The sequence below is a fragment of the Nothoprocta perdicaria genome, unplaced genomic scaffold (genome assembly GCF_003342845.1).
Source record: "Nothoprocta perdicaria isolate Ctin4 unplaced genomic scaffold, notPer1 scaffold_338, whole genome shotgun sequence".
In the NCBI taxonomy this organism is placed as follows: Eukaryota; Metazoa; Chordata; class Aves; order Tinamiformes; family Tinamidae; genus Nothoprocta; species Nothoprocta perdicaria.
Genome location: NW_020455575.1, coordinates 457,799 through 477,219, shown reverse-complemented (window position 1 = coordinate 477,219; position 19,421 = coordinate 457,799). Strand labels below are relative to the sequence as shown.

Below are 19,421 nucleotides of genomic sequence, written 5' to 3'. Positions count from 1 at the left end.
TGCCACCCTGTGCCACATGCTCTAGGTGTGCCTGCTTGAGCAGGAAGGTTGGACTAGATGATCTGTAGAGGTCCCTTCCAACCTTAAATATTCTGTGATTCTGTGAATCTGTGAATTATCACTTGCTGCCACCAAACAGGACCCTGGCACTATTCTCCTTTGAAGCTGCTGGAGTTTTCTGCTCAGTTTGTACCATTGGGAACTCATGGCCTTTTCTTTACACTGTGTCGGGGCAATGGACACAGGCTCTCACTTTTGTGAGAAATACTGGTGAGATGCTTCTCTCAGAGTTGCTGATGCCTCTGTATAGCAGTGGTTTGTAAATGTTGCTTTAGGATATTCCTTGCTGTGGGTTAGAATGTTTCATTGTCTGTCACAGTAAAGGACTTTTACATGTTGCTGCTGCCAACACTTAAAGCAAAAGTAGATGTTATCCTCTCCGCCAAAGCTATACACCATCCTCAGGAGGGGAACGTATGCTTCAAACCTGGATGCTTTTTCCTAGGGAACAGATAATTAGGAAAAAATAAGAAGAAAGAGTAAGGACAAGTCACAGTGTATCCCAGAGTACATACTAGCAGGCAAGTGCTTTCTTTGGTGAAACGGTGCCTCGCTCTTTTGGCAGCTGGTTCCCAGCCCCTACGTGAGCGTGCGCAGTGACGGCAGCCTGCACCTCGAGCGGGTTCGGCTGCAGGATGGGGGTGATTACACCTGCATGGCCAGCAACGTGGCGGGGACGAGCAACAGAACTGTCACCGTTAACGTGTACGGTAAGCCACGCTCTCCTTGCTCTGGTGCTGGTTTCAACATGAGAATGCATTTCTTACCATTAGTTGTTCTGGCTAGACTTTCCCTTTAAAATTATACTGTTTTCTCAAATTTTCTCTTTGCATTGCTGCTACTTTTTGAAGAGATGTGGAGAGAATCAGGCTCCAACACATAGGAGCCTTGTGTGGTTGAGATAGATTTTAATTTTTTTTTTTTTTTAAAAAAAAGGACATAATTTAGTGGTTTTGAAAAATCTTCCCTTTTAAGCATCTGCAAAGGTTGTGCTTTGCAGACTTTGTCTTTAGTTTTGTTCACAAAACATGCACAAGTGGGAGTTTATTGGAAAGCCCTGCCAAGTGCTGTCAGGGGGATTTCATAACTGATAAAAGGAAGCACAACTCATGGGAGTATTGCACTTAAAATAAATTACGAGTTTGGCAAGATGTCTTTTTTTAACAATATCCAAAATTACACTGACAGCAAGACAAGTGTGATCTTTGTGGTAAACCATCTGCATTTCAGCTGCGGAGACTTGTGTCAACTGTGTGGGAGGTCACAACCACTTCATTGTTTATGGCCTGAAATTTTCTCACGTGTCTAATTAATCATGGGAAGCTTATTTTAAGTTTCATAGAAGATGTTTGAATGCCCCTTTATGTTAAAATAGCTGGGTTTTATTAATACATGCTAGTCCTCAGTCTCTGATAAAGTCTTTAGTGAACACTAGTTTAGGATTTTTTTCAGAACTTAAGCACAGAAATCTGTCTGTCTATATAAAATCCCTGTCTCAGATATAGGATATACAGGTGGTTATACTGAAGTCTTTTTTCTGCCTGTTATTAATTCAAATCTGGTTCAGGTAGACAGTGGAACCAAAGTTCTTGTTATCTTCTTTGTGATGTTGTGAAGTGATTTGGTCAGCTAGGTGAAATAGCTACAGCCAGCTTAAAACCGCGTGTACCTAACCCAGTGACTCCCCCGTGGCTCACATGTCTTGTAGTGAGCAGACAGCTAGTTTTAAAGGAAGACTGAATAGTGGAGGAGAAAGCAATTGGTCAACGTCAATTTTGGAGTTCAAAGACAGAAAATTCCCCGTTCCAGCTGCCTGTAAGAAGTAGTAGTTAAGTATGTGGACTTTATTTTAGGAGATGCAGCATAGTTTGAAATCTGTCTTTTGCCTGTGCTTAATATATGTATTTATTTTTAGTTCTGCCTGTCATTCAGCATGGACAGCAGATATTCAGTACCATTGAAGGAATCCCAGTAACACTGCCCTGCAAAGCCAGTGGAGTTCCTAAGCCATCCATTCTCTGGTCCAAGGTAACTTCTCTTCTTCAAGCCGTTCATGGTGAAAGATAAAATGAGCACATCATTTAGCTATAATAAAAACTACATGCAAGAAAGGCAGCCAAACCCCTTTGTTGTAAGGGACCTGGAAATCTCTATTTATTCACATCTGCTTTTGTTTCTTAGAGCAATTCTTTCTGGCCATGGGCCAGCTGTACATGAAGGTTCTATTCTTTGGAGAGGCTTTGCTGTATCTTTCTGTATAGAAGTATTTAATATTCTTGTTGTGAGTTGATAATTTGAGATTTAAAGCCTGCTGCAGATTGAAAGTTCAATTTTGTTTTGGACATTTTTGTTACTGTGACTTTTTTCCTCTAAGGAAACAAGGTATAAAAAATTATGCTGTGAAGTTAACCCTTAGTCATGCAAGTATAACTACTTAGGACTTTGCCAACAATTTTATTTAAAAGCAGAGATAGAACCCAGTAAATGGCTTGACTAGGCAGCAAGTAAAACACAGTAGGAATAAGATGCAGTTATCTTTCCACTTACTTATCAAATCCAGCTTCCTGTAACACAAGGAAGAATCTGCCGACAGAAATGTGTTCTACAAAGCCTGTTTGTACAGCAGAAATGCACTTCAAAATTGATTCGCTTGAAATCTTGGGTTTTTTTTTAAGAATTATAGTCTGGAAAATAGAGAATTTTATGCTTAAGAGTACCTGTTTGCTGCTATATATTCTATTAGAAAGTGAGGATAAAGGAGTGTTAAGTTGGGCAAAGTAGTTGATTTATAGGGACAGAACTTGGGGGTCAGGCTTCTTAGTTCAAAATATTTTTTCTACCCCAGCTATAAACAATAGAAACAGTACTGTAATATAAGTTAAAATATTGCTCAGTTTGGTCAGACTGCCTGCTAGTTGTTTGGTCTACAAAACTGCATAAAGCATATTGCACAGTGATAGGGAAATGTGATTAAAGTATGATATTAAAAATACTGCTGTTCTCATCTGAAACGGCTACAACAGTGAGTTAAGTTAGGGGAGCTATTCCAGGGGCTGACAGTTTTTATATTCCTTTAACATGGTTTTGTTTTCTTTAAATTGTATTTTCTCTCTGTAGACTTTGACTTTCATCGAATTAAAAGCTTGTATTTTATTTTAGAAAATCCATGTGCTGAGAGTTTTGTTTTGCTTTGTTTCCTTGTTTCCACAGAAGGGAGAACAAATTCTTGCCAGCGACATGAGATTTTCTGCAGGCTCAGATGGCAGCCTCTACGTAGCTTCCCCCGGGGGGGAAGAGGCCGGGGAGTATGTGTGCACCGCAACAAATGCTGCTGGTTTCGCCACGCGGAAGGTCCAGCTGACTGTCTATGGTATGTGTAAATGAAAGCCAAGTATAGCCTCATTGTTCCCCTTCTGATAATTCTAATTTAGGCTGCACACCCTGCCTTAGGTGAATATTCTGGAGCAGGAAATCTGTGGTGCAAACAGGATTTAAGCTAATCTACAATTAATGCTTTTGACTTTGACTTCGGCGGTCTGCTGCCTGCTAGGCAGTTTTATAAAAGGCTAAGATTAAAAGCCCTATCTTTCAACCATTATGATTCCCTTAAAACCTCCTTGTACCTGTCACCATCTGCTTTTGGTCTAGGGAATTTGGGCATTTCATAATTTTATCTTGTATGGTAGTGGATAGGAAGCAACACCTGTACAGAAACCTAAGTTCCTGCTCATAAGAGTGAAGAGTGAAGATGCTTTAGTTCATCCTTCTCAAGTCTTCCTCCCATCTTCCAGTATTATTAAAAATCTGGTTTAAATGGTTTGGGTTTGTTGCATGAGGCTTTTTGGCTTACAGTATTGGCATTGCAGTGTTGGTTGCAGCTAACCAGAGTTCAGAGCTCAGCCTGTGTGAACTGCAGCTGTTGACAACGTAGGCAGCTTCTTGGGCACAAGGTGCAGCTTTGCTGACCTTCGTGCTGGAGCTAGTGAACGTGGGCACATCTGCATCACAGTGATTGCCAACAGCAAGCTAATGCAGGCATGTCATTATAAATGAGACTGTAATGCTATGTATCTGATACAAGAAGCGGGTGTTTCATCTGAAGTAAAATTGTATGGTATTAATTTTGTGCTAATATATGTATTCATTGAAATTTCTTAATATGTTCCATGTTATAGTGAAACCTAGAGTATCCAGGCCTGGAGATCAGCAAGGAAATGCCTATGATAAACCCATAGAGATCTCAGTAATTGCAGGAGAAGATGTGACACTTCCTTGTGAAGTAAAGAGCTTGCCACCCCCCATAATTACCTGGGCCAAAGAAATGCAGCTCATATCACCATTCTCTCCAAGGTAATGAGATTTGATGGGGGAAAAAAAAACAGAATGAATTGCTTCAAAATTTTGGAAGGGTGTACAATTTTTAATTGCCTCATGATCAATCAGAAGGTATGAAGTTGTACTTGCTTTTCTTTCCTAAGGGCCTTGTTTCATTACGTCTTGAAATTCTTTTCTCAAACTGAACCTATGTCCCTTTTTGAGAGATGCAGAAGCTATGTGTCCTGGTAGAGACTCCATTCCACTAAGTGCTTATAGCAAAAGATAGAGCTTCAAAATTCAGTCTGAGTTAGCAACCTCAGGAGGCCAAGGTCAAAGAAGATCCCATTATAATTATGCTGTGAAGGTATCCTGAGATTCACATAATCTGTGTCTGATTTTAAATGTTTAAAAATGGATTTTTCTTTTCTTAAGCACTTCATATTTATGCTCAAGGGAGCATAGTCTGCTATTCATATGAGGTGTGCTCTGCCAGTAGAATACAGATGATGATAAATGTTTGGGAGTGCTTACAAGGGCTCCTATTTTGTTGTGTTTTGGATCCAGAAACTCTCCAGGCATCCATGAAAATATGAAAACATAGTTAAATGCTTATAAAAATGTTGAGCTGACAGCTTTGGAAACTGAAGAGTTGGGAACAGACTTGTCTTGTCTCCAGGGCAGACCGTGGTATTTGAGTCTTTCCTTAGTATTTTGTTGTGGTGCAGAATAGGAGGCAAAAGGAAAAGGAGGCAAAGACTTGGTGATTCTTCTCTCCGTGTCTCCAGCTGAAGTGGCAGGCACTGTCACACAGCCTGCTGATGCTTCCCAGTCTCCAGCCTCCCTAAGAAGAGGTAAAGGCAATGGCTTTCTTCCTAAAGCAGGGAACAGCAATCAAGAGATTGCTGTGCCAGCTGCCTAGTGTCTCTCAGCAGTTTCAGTGTGATGGTGAGGAAGCAGACAGACCTCAGAGTGAGCCTGTTGCCTTTACAGAAAAGCAATCTTCAGATCCACCTATTCCCGTGGTCTGTGGCAACGTTAGCAACTGATCTCTGGGTGTGCCAGCTTTTTTGTGTGTAATGAAGGGTCCAGTTGTGCAGAGAGCTAATTTGCTGGCAGTTTTGTGTGGATGTTTCTGCTGTGTCCCGTGACCACATCTCATGCACTAATGAACCTGCATTCTTGATCCCTTACTTGTCCTTATTTTACCTCATGAGACATAGATAAATTAGGCTACTTGCTCATGGCTGTTGCGGATGGGTCCAAAAAGTCCAGTTCAGCCCATTCCAAGATTGTTTACAGATGCCAGCAAAAGTTAAAGATTTAGTCCAAACAAAACCGCTTGAGACCACCCAAAGACAGTGTTAGAAATGTGACCGGTAAACAAAAGAGTGAAGCCAGAAATGAGGGACTTTTGTCAGGAAGTAAATCTAATAAGTGGACAGCATAATGACAGGCAAGCTCCTCCAGCCATCATGTCTTTTGGGGATACTTTTATATATATATATATATGTGTGTGTGTGTGTATATATATATATATATATATATATACACATACATACATAAACGCACACACAAGATATGGGCAGCAGAGGAGGAATCATGATATCACACAACTATGGGTGGCCTGGAAGAAATGAACTTCACTTTGTTGCCATTCATCTCTCCAAGCTGTTTTAATTCCCACATTCACCATTTATACCAAATATGCCGACATAATCTTGATTAGAGAGATGACAGCACCAATTCCTGCCAACTTTGTCTAAACTAAAGATAACCTTGAGTGCAAGTTTCTAGTTGTGAAAGCAAGTCATAGATGTATGTACCTCATTTTATTTCTTCCCTGACCAAATCTTGTTACTATCTGTTGGTTTTGATATTTTGATATTTGCTCAGTGTTCTGAAGGTAGTGGTTCAGCAAAGAGTTAAAAAAAAATGAGTAAATCATAGTTTGGTAATAAAGCACAATGCAGTGTACCATGCAGAAAGGTGTCATTTTAGTTCATGGCAATCATTAGTAATGTGTAAGTAGAGATCATTCCACTTTCAACAAATATTTATTCAGTGTATCTGCTGCTTATTTTTCCAGACACACTTTCCTACCCTCAGGGTCAATGAAGATCAGTGAGACACAAGTTTCAGACAGTGGAATGTATATCTGCGTAGCCACAAATATTGCTGGGAATGCGAGTCAGTCAGTGAAGCTAAATGTACATGGTAAGGTTTAATTCGGATAATGACTGCAAGGCTCTGCTTGGAATTTAGCATTTTTTTTTTTGTGCAGAACATTTTTGTTATGAACATTTCAATGCTATTGACCCGTATTCTTTCAGTCGTCTTATATTCTTATGTGAATTGTTGTTACTGCTTGTCTGGAAAGGAAATAATGCATGCATATATATATGTATGAGTGTGTATATCCATCTTCCTTTAATGTTGTTTAGAATCACATAGGAAATACAGCACTGTGTGACATGTGATTCTTCCTAAACCGCCGGAGTTTTGGGAGCTGAAAAATGGTTATCTAGGGCTTGTAGATGCTGAGTTCCTGCTGATCTGATGGCAGTTAGATATCCCAACTACTGATAAGGGCTGTCCCAAGTGTTCTTTTATACCACAAGTGGTGGTAGTGAGGCTAGTGTGTGACATTGTCACTTGTGGAAGGGCACTTGCTCCTGTCTTTCTACTGAGCTGTATGCCTATAGATTTTGCTGTACTATGCAAACCAATACCTTAAGCATCTTCTTCCTGCCTTTTCTCTGCTCAGCCCAACATGCTGGTCTTGTGCCCACTGTTCTTACCCCACAATGAATATGTCTAATCTCCCGTGCACAGGCTGGGACCTGCCTTGCTTTGCTCACCTGTTGCCACAGATGGTCACACTCTCATGCTGAGGCTGATCAGTAGTAGCTGCACATGGTTCCTCCGTGGCTCGTGGAGAGGCTGGGGAAACCAGTGCCTGTTGCCAGCATATGGCTTTGAAGTGAATCACATACCATGAACATACCAGGTTGGGACTCCTGCCCGAGCAGCTCCAAAAACTTCAGACGATGCTAATTCAATTACAATGGCTCTGGCAGACTGCTGTCTAGCTCTGTGCATAGAGAGATGCAGTATCAGTGCACATCTTTGTTTATCTATACTTGTACATTAGCAGAGAGTCTGGAAAAATAGCACTTGTTATTGTTTCAGGCATTCTTTTTAAGTCTTTTTATTATCACTGATCCCTAGAAATAAAAACATTGTAGCCAAAGAGTTATGTCAGATTTATATTATTCTTTGGGACCAGCAGAATCTCTTCTAGCCATACTTTATCTTCTTGTCTGAAATCGTGTTTGGAAGCACACAAAGATGAGGGATTAGGGGGAAGGAAATTAAAATGTCAAAGGGAAAATGTGGTTAACTTTATCATAAAGCTTTTGAATAGTTTTGTGTTGTGAGCAGCCTGTACCCATAGCTCATTTTGGATATGCTCGGTGGGATAAGAACATGCTACTTTTAGGGAAGTAATGCAATAGAACTGGAAACGTAGCCATGACACCTGTCCAGGTATGTTAAACTGGAGGGAATTGTGCTTCCAGTCAGCAGGGAGAATGCACTTTGGTTTCCTTAGTCACTTATGGGAATTCAGCTTCACTGAATAAGGAAGGCATGTCCTAAAATGACAAAAGCTGACAAATATTTTGAGAATGATCTTGCACATGGTTTTCTTTGAATGACTGTGGACTTTCTTGTGTTGTTTAGTTCCTCCGAAGATACAGCGTGGGCCTCGAGTTCTGAAAGCCCGCGTTGGCCACAGGGTGGACATACCCTGCAGGGCCCAGGGACTTCCTCCTCCAGCGGTCACTTGGTTCAAAGGCAGAAGTGCTGTGCTCGTGGATGGTGGCCACCTTATCCACGGCCCGGATGGAGTGCTAAGCATCAGCAAAGTCCAGCTTCCCCATGCTGGAATCTACAAGTGCATCGCTAGTAACGTGGCGGGCAGCGACACCTCAGAGATAACGCTGCAAGTGCAAGGTATTTCAGCTGGACTAAGTATAGTTTCTTGTCCACTTTAGTTTTTGGAAGACAATATTCCTTGCTGTTTTAACTGTTACATGGTATAAAAGCCGAATCTTTGTATGTTTTAGATGCTATGTTTTGATGTTAATTAAAGTAAATTAAAGTAAATAAAAACAATAAAGTAAATTAAAGTAAATAAAAATAAGCAAAGGAGCATAAGGCAAGACACTTCTGATCTGATTTTCTTTCAGAGCCTCCTACTATAGATGATCTTGACCCTTCATACAGTGGTCCATTTCAGGAACGAGTAGCACATCAACGTGTTGCTTTCCCATGTCCAGTAAAAGGTGTGCATCCTTATTCTTGTGCTAAGTTCATCTGTACTGCCTGTCACTGTAAGAATAAGCATCTTTTGCAAGCATTATCTATGCTACAAATTAAAATTATTACTGATTTAAATAACCACTGAATGTAGAAAGTAATGACTTTTCAGAAGTCATCTTTTCAGAAAGGAATGACTTATCTCTAAGAAGTCATTGCTTGCCACCAAGGGCATTAAAATGTTTAGGGACTTCCTGTAAGTCTGAATGCCCTTTGCCTCTGTGCTGTGATTGTCTTTACCAGTAAGATTTGCAGCAAGTAACGGGAATCCTCCTGATTCTTAGCTAAGCAAAGAATTTCTTGCCAGTTCATCTTTTTCTTGTTAGGTGTTCCAAAGCCTGTCATCAAATGGCTGCGTAATGGAAGAGAGTTGACAGGCAGCGAACCAGGGATTTCAATTCTGGAGGATGGGACCCTGTTGGTCTTTGCTGCTGTCACACCTTCTGATGATGGGGAATATGTTTGTACAGCAGCCAATGAAGCTGGAAGTACAGAAAGAAAATATAACCTCAAAGTTCATGGTAAAGAGTAAAACTAGTCTTTCCTTTATTCTCTATATAACTTCTATTATTTCTATTCATGGTAGCTTTATATGCAGACCGTATTTGTTTTGCTCAGATAATTAGGTGAGTCTTATTTATAAAGTGATGTATTTAAGCTTGATGACTTTGACAGAAATAGCAATGAAGGCTTTTGCACTGTAAAAGTTAAAGGCTGGATGATAGATGCATATTTCAAGTATAAATGTGATACTCAAGCAATATTATATCTCGATCTTTTATCCAAGAAAAACAGGAATTCTATCATGTGCCTGCAGGGCTTGTTAGTGGGACTGGAATTTTCTCATCTGCCACATAAACCCATTTTCCATGCATTCAATGTGGAAGAAATAATAGATCTTCCTGGAGAAATGAAGTAATTAATCTGTGGAATCCAATTCCTTTATGTAATAAGCAGATAACACAGGCTTATAAATTACTACTTTAAAATATTGATGATAGTTGTGTTTTAAGTAATTATCAGTTTGTTACTGGGCAATAGAGAAGTCTGTTCTTTGAGGAGAAGGAAGGAGGGAGATATGTTCAGAGTGCAGAAGAAATGTTTAGGGGCAGCTGAAATGGGTCAGGGAAATTTAGATGACAGAAGTTCTTCGCTGGGGGAAAGGAAAAAGTGGGAGGTCACTGGAATAGAAGATTTCATAGATTACTTCAACCTTTCTTGCAGTTCCCCCTGAAATTAGAGATCAAGAAACAGTGACAAATACATCTGTAGTTGTTCAGCATCCTGTAAGTCTCTTGTGTGAAGTATCTGGTAACCCCTTCCCGATAATCTCTTGGTATAAAGAAGATATTCAGGTATGTGCAGTTAACCTAGTTGAGGTAGTATAATCAGCAATTTCAGCTTTTTGGTTAACCATTATGTATTAACTTCAGTATTGAGTGCTTGGCATGAGAGCTCATTTAAAGTAAATGTATGCTTTAATGTATATTTAAACTGCACTCGGAACACCCACACAGAAAGCTAGCTAAATATGGCTAATTCAGAGTGGATGTCTTGCAGAAGGTTTTCAGGAGATTAGTGCTGTGACTGAATAGGAAAATGGATTACCCTTAGAATAAAGCTACCATTTTCTTATAAAAAAACAGCTGTGATATTTGGCTCATGTAACTTGGATCACATCAGGCTAATCTCCTGGGTTCTTTTAAGGTTGTGGAAAGCAGTACTCTCCAGATTTTGCATAACGGGAAGATACTGAAGCTCCTTAAAGCTGCTGCTGATGATGCTGGACAATATTCATGCAAAGCTGTAAATGTAGCAGGAAGTTCGGAGAAAATGTTTAACGTAGATGTACTAGGTTAGTACTTTTTTTTTAAAGATGGTGATCTGAAAAATAATTTATATTTAAGACACCATTATGTTTTAGCTTAATATAAGTTTTTTCCTCTCACTGTCCATTGGATGTTGATCGCTGTAGCACTCTTCACAATGGTTCTTAAATACTTAGCATTTACTGTTCTTATAATAACAGCTGTTTTTCATTTCTGGATTTGTATCTTTGATACTTTGTTTTGTATTTTGAGAGTATAGTGCCACATAGATGAGAAGCTAGAAGGAATCTCCTGCAATGGTCTACAGCAGCACTATTAGTGCTTGTTGCAGTAGAAATGTTTTGGACTAGCAGGACTTCATAGTGAAAACTGAAAGTACTTTTCTTCCTATTTCATAGCATATCTTCCCTCTTTAAATTCCAGATCCTTCTGTAACATTTGTCTTTTTAAAGTTCCACCAAGCATCATAGGTGCTGCTACAGCCAGTGAAATTGCAGTCATTCTCAACCACGAAATCACTCTGGAGTGTAGAGCCAAAGGCTCCCCCTTTCCTGACATTCACTGGTTCAAAGATGGCAAGTAAGTTGTTGCTGCTTATGCTCTGTGTCTAGGTTATTCCTCCTTAAGAACAGCAAAGAAACAGATGTGTTGTTTTAGCAAGCTGTTATTGCAACCAAACTCGACGTTAAGTTATTGTCATTGGACAGAATTAGTGGTAGTGTGATGTGGTAGAGTCCTTTGGTCAAAAATCAGCATGCCACTTTTCTCTGTGAGTTGTCACATTAGTCACACTGGCACTTGCAGAGCAAATTTACAGTATTTGAAATCAGACAGTATTTAAACCAAGACAAACACATAACCATTTTTTGAGTTCTTTGCATGTAGGTCATTTTATATTTATTATTAAAATACAAATGATTTGCTGACATAATTTTTTCATGGTAGACAGAACCCATGACCAATATTTTTCTAGCTAGTGCCTTGTACAATTCTTTGTGTATACACTAAAGATTTTTAAAACATTTTTAGCATGCATGTTTCAATTCTTCATCTCTTCTTTCAGGAAAGCATACAAAGAAAAGAATTTTGGCAGCTTATGTTATTAGCCTGAGAATCAAAATGGGCTGTAAATACTTTAAAAAGTAGCATTGGTGTTTAATAATGCAATTCAGAATAGATATTGGGTAGTATACCCAGATATCCTTATATAACAATTGCTTATTCTTTGGTTGAGACTTTGCCACTCTTACCTGGTAAATGCAGACATTTTGATGTCATGGCCTAGTGATTGGAAAAGGGAACTGACAGCAAGAATAGAACTATATTTCTGCCACTGGCATCCTGGTTGACCTAAGTCAAATAACTTGTCTTTTGGCTTCTTCTGGAAACAGGGAATAATGTCTTCTGGCTTGTCACCTTGGTGTGGTTCTTCCCATGAATAGTTCTGTTCTGGTGCTAAACGGTGCTCTTTAATACAATTCCTGACGTTTAAGTACCCTTTGCTATTATTGTCAGTTTAAATCAATGTTGAAAGGAAGGGGTCAGAGTTCTGTGAAGTGAAATAATCTCTATTCCAGGCCCTTGTTCGTGGGTGATCCCAATGTTGAGCTTCTGGACAAAGGTCAAGTTCTGCACATAAAGAGCGCTCGGAGGACTGACAAAGGTCGGTATCAGTGCAGTGCCACCAACAGTGCCGGCAAGCAAGTTAAGGAGGTCAAGCTCATCATCCATGGTAAGTCCGTAGAATTCCTGATCCTGGAAAATCTTTCTGTTTTGGCCAGTAGAAAAAGGCTTACTTTGTCAAGAGAGGTGCTCAGATAAGTATAAATTAAGACCAATCTTGCAAAATTTGTGTGTAGACCTAATTTCATCTGTCAACACGGTGATATCTTGGGCGTCTATGTGTATCACATTCAGCATGGATGTAGACTGAATCTTGGCAAGTTTGGCATTTAAGTGATTTTGTGTATTTTTTATTGGTTTCTAATTGCTGAAAACAAAAAAAAAAGCTTTATAATTTTCTCATTAAATGATTACAAGTGATTTATTTTAATATCAAGTTTGCTTCATTCTGGTTTAGAGAGAGGAAAGTGAATTAGAAGAGTTTTATTTTAATGCAGTCATGGTCTTATTTTCCTTATTTTAGTGTTTGGAGTAGCTATTCATCAAGGAATAAGTTAAAGTTGGTAGACTTAGAGCATTGCAAAGCCAGTAAAAAACAGACCTAAATAATCTTGGAGAAAAGAATGTCCCACATGATCTGAAGGTACTGTGATGTGTTTGCTTGCCTAAACTGGTGTGCAGCAAGGACATCTACAGCAAAAGAAGCAGCATGAGTATGTGTATCTATATTAGCAGTATTATTGTTGTCAAAGTTTGCAGCACACTAAATTTTCATGTTTTTGCAAGCAGCAGAGATGTGCTAAACACAGGTAACTGCTGTGATTAGTGTAGATAAGTTAAAGGTAAAGGAAAAACTTAGAAAGGAGGAGGGGGAAGATTCATGGAAGAAGGAAAGGAGCTTTGGCAGGGGGTCTTCTAAAGGAGAGGAGAGTTTTGCGGTAGGGAGGACAAGGAGTGTGTGGAGGCCTGATCGAATCTGAAAACTATGAGCACATAGTGCTAGCCGAAGTAAGAGGGAAACAAGCAGAAATCTACAGGTGGGATAAGACAACTGGACCCAGTGTGTTAACTGTGGGAATCAGAAACCATGGGCACACAGGCTAACAAAGCCTCATTTCCCATGGCTTTGATTCTGAGGGTCTTTGGCTCTGACAACTGTGACCTTATGCCACGTTATACCCCTCATCGGAGACATTATTGTGAACTATCTCAGTCCATCAGAGTGGTGGGGAGATTAGGGGAATGAAAAAAGCACAAAGGAAGTTCCCAAAATCCTGAGTAGACCATACCAGACTTGAGGAGGGAGATGCAAATTGATGGTAGTAGAATGGGATTAGTCTCATTACTTTTAAATGCCTTGATCCTAGCCAGACAAACAGAAGCCCAGAGAATGAGTGAGGAACATGGATGCTAATTCGCGCTTGATCTTGTGTTTTCCTCTTTACTCCTACTTTTGGCTCCCACATTTTCCCAGAAGAACATGCTAAAATTGTTCCCCATCTCTGTGGACAAAAGCATTTGTTGAGGGAGACAAGTATTTACATATAGACTGGGGAAATTTCAGCATATTACATACATTTGCATACACAAATTATTTATTTAGGAAAACAGTTTGGCATGTTTTGGTAATCCGCAAGACCCATCCCTTAGGTGTAGATCCCAGCCCTGACACCTCTTCTTGTGTCAGTGTTGACATTTGCAATGAACATTTTGTGGAAGTCGGTGGAAGGGTTGGATATACTGTGTATGTTTGGCAGCAGAGGAGTTAATGTGTCTGCCAGATGTGTCTGGTACCTTCAGCGGCTGTAAATTTAGCTGTTGCCAATTGCACTGTGTTTTTATTACTTCTACAGAGATTTATAAACTCTTTATATTGGCTGATTTACATGAATGCTTGTTTGCGAGAAAAAAACATCTGAGCACTGCTGCCTGGAGAGTAAGGGAAATGAATGGGAGCCAAAAGTTTCAAAAATAGGAGTATAAAGCTAGCCTGCTAAGCTCATATTTAGTCTCAAAGTAAGTGACTTCATCTTCAGAAGTTGTGAGTATCCAGCAGTTCCCATCCAGTCAAGAGGATCTTGGATGCATTTGGTATTTCAAATGGCAGGTTATTGATGCTGGTTTCCTGATGCAACTCCTCAGGAGTGTAGGGACTGCCCTTCCTTTGCCCTTTGGAGACAGGGAAGAGGCAGACACATACACAGAGGTATTCTAGGAAGCGCTGCAGGGCTAGTTGACCTAACACATTGTAATCCTAGAAGGTAAAAGGTTTCCAGGCACCTGCAGCAAGGCAGCACTGCTCTGCACTGCTCTCCTCTGGCAGATGCTTCTTAGAGCCCTTTCATGTTGTGTTCTTGTGCTGCTTTCACCTCTCTGTATGCCTGAGGGAACTGTACAGACACCATACAATAAAACAATAAAATTTTCTGTTCTTACAATCTTCCAATATTTAAAACTTCACAGACTCGTATCCTAAGGCATTAATGCTTTTATTTTGTCTTTTGAAATAGTCCCACCTAGCATCAAAGGAGGAAATAGTACCACAGAGGTGTCAGCTCTTCTTGACAACCTTATAAATCTGGAGTGTGAAACCAAGGGAACTCCAGTTCCTACCATTACTTGGTACAAAGATGGACACACAATTATTTCCAGTCCCCAAGCCCAGTATGTAGACAGAGGGCAAATCCTGCAGATACCTCGGGCTCAAGTTTCTGACTCTGCAATGTACACTTGCCGGGTCACCAATGCTGTGGGAGCTGCTGAAAAAATCTATGAAGTGGATGTCTATGGTAAGTGAGAGTTTACTGAGCTTGATTATTTGTCATCTTACTAGAAATGTTTCCTGGAGACTTTTCTCAATAATATAATCAGGTTTGCAAGGACTGCCTTGAAAAAGTGGCCTGTGCTAGCAAACAAAGCTTTAGATCTGTGTTTAATTCTGTGGTTTATTTTTGAGGCAACACCAAAAAAGCTGATGATTCTTGATGTCGTGTTTTAGTGAGGTATAAAACTGTCTTCTCTAAAAGCTGGTTTCCTATCCCTCTCCTTCTCACAAATGCAAAACACAAAACTTTTATCTGAAATAACTCCTATGGGTGGGGTCTCCAGTGGTGTGCTTTACACCTCCAATTTTAATTTTCCCATCTCAAATCCCTGCAGATCATCTGTATCACACCACTGTTAAACAGTCAGCTATAACGTTTGAGTTTTCTGGTTTCCCTTCCTTTTGGCTTGCCCCCCAGCAGCACATTCTCACATGAAATTGTACGTGATGTAATAGCGCGTTGAGCCAAAGCAGGTTGGCAGAACTAACCCATTTGCCCTTTATACGTTTTCTGGCTACAGAATTAATTGCTTGCAATATATTTTTCCCCTTCTGCAGTTCCTCCGGTTATTGAGGGCGACGCTGACACAGTGCAGACGAGGCAGGTGGTTGCTGGCGATTCCGTGACGCTGGAATGTAAAGCGGAGGGCAACCCGGCGCCGCTGCTCACGTGGCTGAAGGACGGCGTGCCCGTGAGAGCCAGCGACAGCCTGCGCGTCCGGGCCGGCGGGAAACGGCTGGAGCTGCTCAACGCCAGCGAGGCCGACACGGGCCAGTACGTGTGCGTGGCTACCAGCATAGCTGGAGAGCAAGAAAGGAAGTACGAAGTCGAAGTCTTAGGTGTGTGGTGCAACGGAACTGCTAATTTCCTGGATTCACATTTCTCATGTTTCTGGTTTTGTTGGTATCATTGTGACATCGTGTTGCATATTTGGTTAAAATGCCACTTCTGATGCTTAAACGTTACTGGTGCTGTTTCTTTTTTCGTCTTTGCTACAGTCTCACCGATTGTGGAAGGTGGGGGTGAGCTCTCAGACTACATTGTGATTCTGCATAGCCTTTTAGAGTTGGATTGTGTAGCAACAGGGATACCCTCACCAACTATCATGTAAGAGATTTGTATTCCACTTAAAAAGAAAGAACTATACTGATTTTTTATATGCTCTCCTTGCTACTTAGTTATGATTAATAGGTCGAGAATGAAATCCTGGCTCCCCTGAAGGCAGCAAGAGGCATGTGCATCACAGGATCAGAATTTCACCATATTTTATTGTGCCAGTATGTGTGTCCTGGGGATTAGAATAGACAAAAGGAAATGATGAAGCTCTTCTTCCCTTACTAGTGCAGCCATATTCCTTTCATCAGCCAGGAATGATTGCTTTTATTTTGGAGGCTTCTCTCTCTTTGATCTGGAGGCATTTATTCCCCCCACTGCCTCTCAGCAGTCTGTCACCTTTCTCAGTTTAGTGTCTGTTCCCCTATATTTCTTTTCCCAGATAACTGAGTGAGTGGCACTTAAAAAAAACCTAGAATGATCTCCAAAGATCTAAGATCTCCAAACCTTCCTAGAAATGCAAGTATAGTTACTAAGGCATACTGTTAAACAAGAACAGGCATGTTTAGGACTGCCCTTGGTATTATAGTCATGAAAATCTGAAATTGTGCTCTCTCTTTGGTAGGTGGCTGAAGGATGGCCAGCCAGTTGAAGAAGGAGCTGGACAGAAGATCTTGTTAAACGGGCACAAACTGCTCATCTCTCGAGCTCAAGTGGCAGATGCTGGTCGCTATAAATGTGTGGCTGCAAATAAGGCTGGAGAACATGAAAGGGAATTTGAGGTTACTGTGCATGGTAAGCTACCCAAGAGGAAAAGAGCAGCAAACTGCCTTTGTTTTAAATTGCTAGCAAAACAGTGCTCACATATTTTGAAATGTTTGTTCTTTTTGGTGAAAAGATTGGAGATAACAGTAGATTAGAAATTGTCTTGTCTGATTTCCAAATTAGATTTCTTCTTGTCTGTGGTACATTACTATAATATAAATATGCATTTTCAAATGATATTTCATTTTTGTTTATGGTGTTTTTTGCAGTTCCTCCGTCCATCAAATCAACGGGGCTCTTGGAGAGAGCTATTGTGATATACAAGCCCGTGACCCTGCAGTGCATAGCCAATGGCATTCCCAGCCCTTCCATCACTTGGTTAAAAGATGGGCAACCAGTAAACACAGCCAGAGGAAATATAAGAGTAAGCACAACTCTTTTATGAGGTTCAAATCATGAAAAATGGTTACAGTAACTTGCATATATTAGACTTTTTGTTTGTTTATTTCCCATATACTAGGATAGAAAGATGCTAAAGGTCCATCCCAGAGAGTAATGGCTTTTTACCTGAATAGGATGGTGTCCTGGTTTGAGTAGCATTTAGTAGACTGAATCCCATTAGACATCTCCCTGCCAGCAGAGTTTGTGACTGTGAATTCAGAGCCTTCTCCATTCAGTTATTTCTTAATCTTCAAGATATTGTCATCTGCCAGTTACCAGTCAGCTCTACCCACTTGTCCCTGTGAGGCAGGAGTAGATCAACTTCTGTAAGTGCTGCCACTGCAGCACAAACATAGACATTTCCCTCTCCCTGGCTCTGGCTTCCACAGAGCATCCCTTCCTGGTGCCTGCCTGCTCCAAGGAGAAGGGTGCTTGTAATGGCTGTGATTTGCTTGAGGCTGGAGCAGTGCTTGCTGTCTTGCCCAGTGGCAGCTCTCTCAGCCTGCAGCATCCTGCTTGCCCCTTCCTCTGCAGATTAGCTCCCCTCGCAGCTGTACAGCTCATAATCCCCGTGTCCCAGGAACACTGACGTCTCTGCACTACTGGGACACTGCTTGCATGAATATTAACTGCAGGTTGGAGGATGGCACTGGCTGGATTGAGCATAAAGGTCTGCCCGTTGGGTAAAGTGGTTCCCTGCTCTTTGTTTTGGCACAGCTGGAGTCTTCAGGCCGTGTGCTGCAAGTTGTCAAGGCCCTGCTCGAAGATGCTGGCCGATACACTTGTGTGGCAACAAATGCTGCAGGAGAAGCCCAGCAGCACGTTCGGCTTCATGTGCATGGTAAGGACACTTCTGTCTCTAATTAGAAGCAAAACAGGGCTGTTTTGAGGCAGCTTTTTTATATCTTTGTTCTTTGTTTCCTTTTGTCTTTGAAAAGAGTGTTAATGTCAGGCTTTTTGTTATTTCCGCACTCCAGTCTGTCTTTTTTTTTTTNTTTTTTTTTTTGTCCCACTCACTGAGTAGGAAGTCAAGACAAAAGTGATTTCTTCAGATCTGACTTTACTAATGTGGTACCAAAGGCCACAAAAAGGAATGCATCTCCATTTATTTTATTGAGACATATACCAAGAAGCCAAGCACATTTCCACTAAACCACCAGGACACTCAGAACTGTATCCTGTTTCTGAATCAAGACATGACGTTCCACCATTGGCATTACCAATTGGAGCCAAGTCTTGTGGGGAAAATAACATTCCCCACATGAGCTTGTGTTGGGGAAATTTTACAGGAATGACTTTTCTGAGAGGGAAGCATTCTCTCATGAAGGGATCTTTTAGACAGGGTAGAAGGAATTTTATTTTCCAGCTAAGAGTGATAGAAAAGGAATTAGAGAAACGTCAGAAGTTGTTTGCATGTGAATTTGGTAAATGCTCTTGCCACAGTTTTGATGTACGTGCCTTAGAAGTGCAAAGTATTGTGCATTCTTGGTGTGATCCAACCTGAATGGAATAAAGAGCTGTTGGAATGGACTGTGGCAAACTGCTTCTAACGATGGTAGTGGCTCCTGTTGTCAGACAGAATCAGTAACTGGAAAATGTGAAATTGAAATGAAAATAGTTTTTTGCTTTCTCCTTCCATGAGGCCCAGAAAGAGAAGCCTCATCCCTCTTGTACTGCCGTTATGTACTTGTACTGTAATTATGACTGTAACTGTGTCATAATTATTGTTAGTGTCAGTCACACATTGCCAGCTCATTTCTTTGACACTTGGTCTGCTTGTTCAGGGTGTTGTATCTGGCAGATATCTGTTTGTAATCTGTCATATTGCAAATTTATAGAGATTAATAAGGTAAGCTGTCTTGCTTTCTAAAGCCCCTACTGTGTTAAGTTTAATGTTGCCAGCTCAAATTAGACAAACTTGCAATATTAGAAAAAATACTGTTCCGTGTTGTGAAACGTTCCTAAGTCCATTTTTAAATTCCACTGTTCCAGGAAAAAAAAATCACTGTGTTTAAAAACCACTTAAGTTACATAATTAGAGGACATTCAGCTTTCGAAGATCAGGTCCTGAGAATTTCCTCAGTCATCGAACAGTTAGTTGCAGCTTGTGCGACTGATTGCCCAGATT

The 19,421-nt window shown here is 40.6% G+C and overlaps 1 protein-coding gene across 1 annotated transcript in view; it reads left to right on the top strand.

Moving 5' to 3' along the window:
- HMCN1 (hemicentin 1) overlaps positions 1-19,421 on the top strand; it is a 144,931-nt gene that overhangs the window by 56,186 nt on the left and 69,324 nt on the right. Inside the window, exons 20-37 of the mRNA XM_026043730.1 lie at positions 626-770; positions 1,976-2,088; positions 3,271-3,430; positions 4,236-4,410; positions 6,464-6,591; positions 8,119-8,391; positions 8,628-8,723; positions 9,084-9,278; positions 9,982-10,112; positions 10,465-10,612; positions 11,039-11,165; positions 12,164-12,318; positions 14,720-14,998; positions 15,592-15,873; positions 16,033-16,141; positions 16,713-16,882; positions 17,122-17,276; positions 18,011-18,134. Coding sequence (XP_025899515.1) covers positions 626-770; positions 1,976-2,088; positions 3,271-3,430; positions 4,236-4,410; positions 6,464-6,591; positions 8,119-8,391; positions 8,628-8,723; positions 9,084-9,278; positions 9,982-10,112; positions 10,465-10,612; positions 11,039-11,165; positions 12,164-12,318; positions 14,720-14,998; positions 15,592-15,873; positions 16,033-16,141; positions 16,713-16,882; positions 17,122-17,276; positions 18,011-18,134 — 2,965 coding nt within the window. The remainder of the gene's footprint in view (positions 1-625; positions 771-1,975; positions 2,089-3,270; positions 3,431-4,235; positions 4,411-6,463; positions 6,592-8,118; positions 8,392-8,627; positions 8,724-9,083; positions 9,279-9,981; positions 10,113-10,464; positions 10,613-11,038; positions 11,166-12,163; positions 12,319-14,719; positions 14,999-15,591; positions 15,874-16,032; positions 16,142-16,712; positions 16,883-17,121; positions 17,277-18,010; positions 18,135-19,421) is intronic.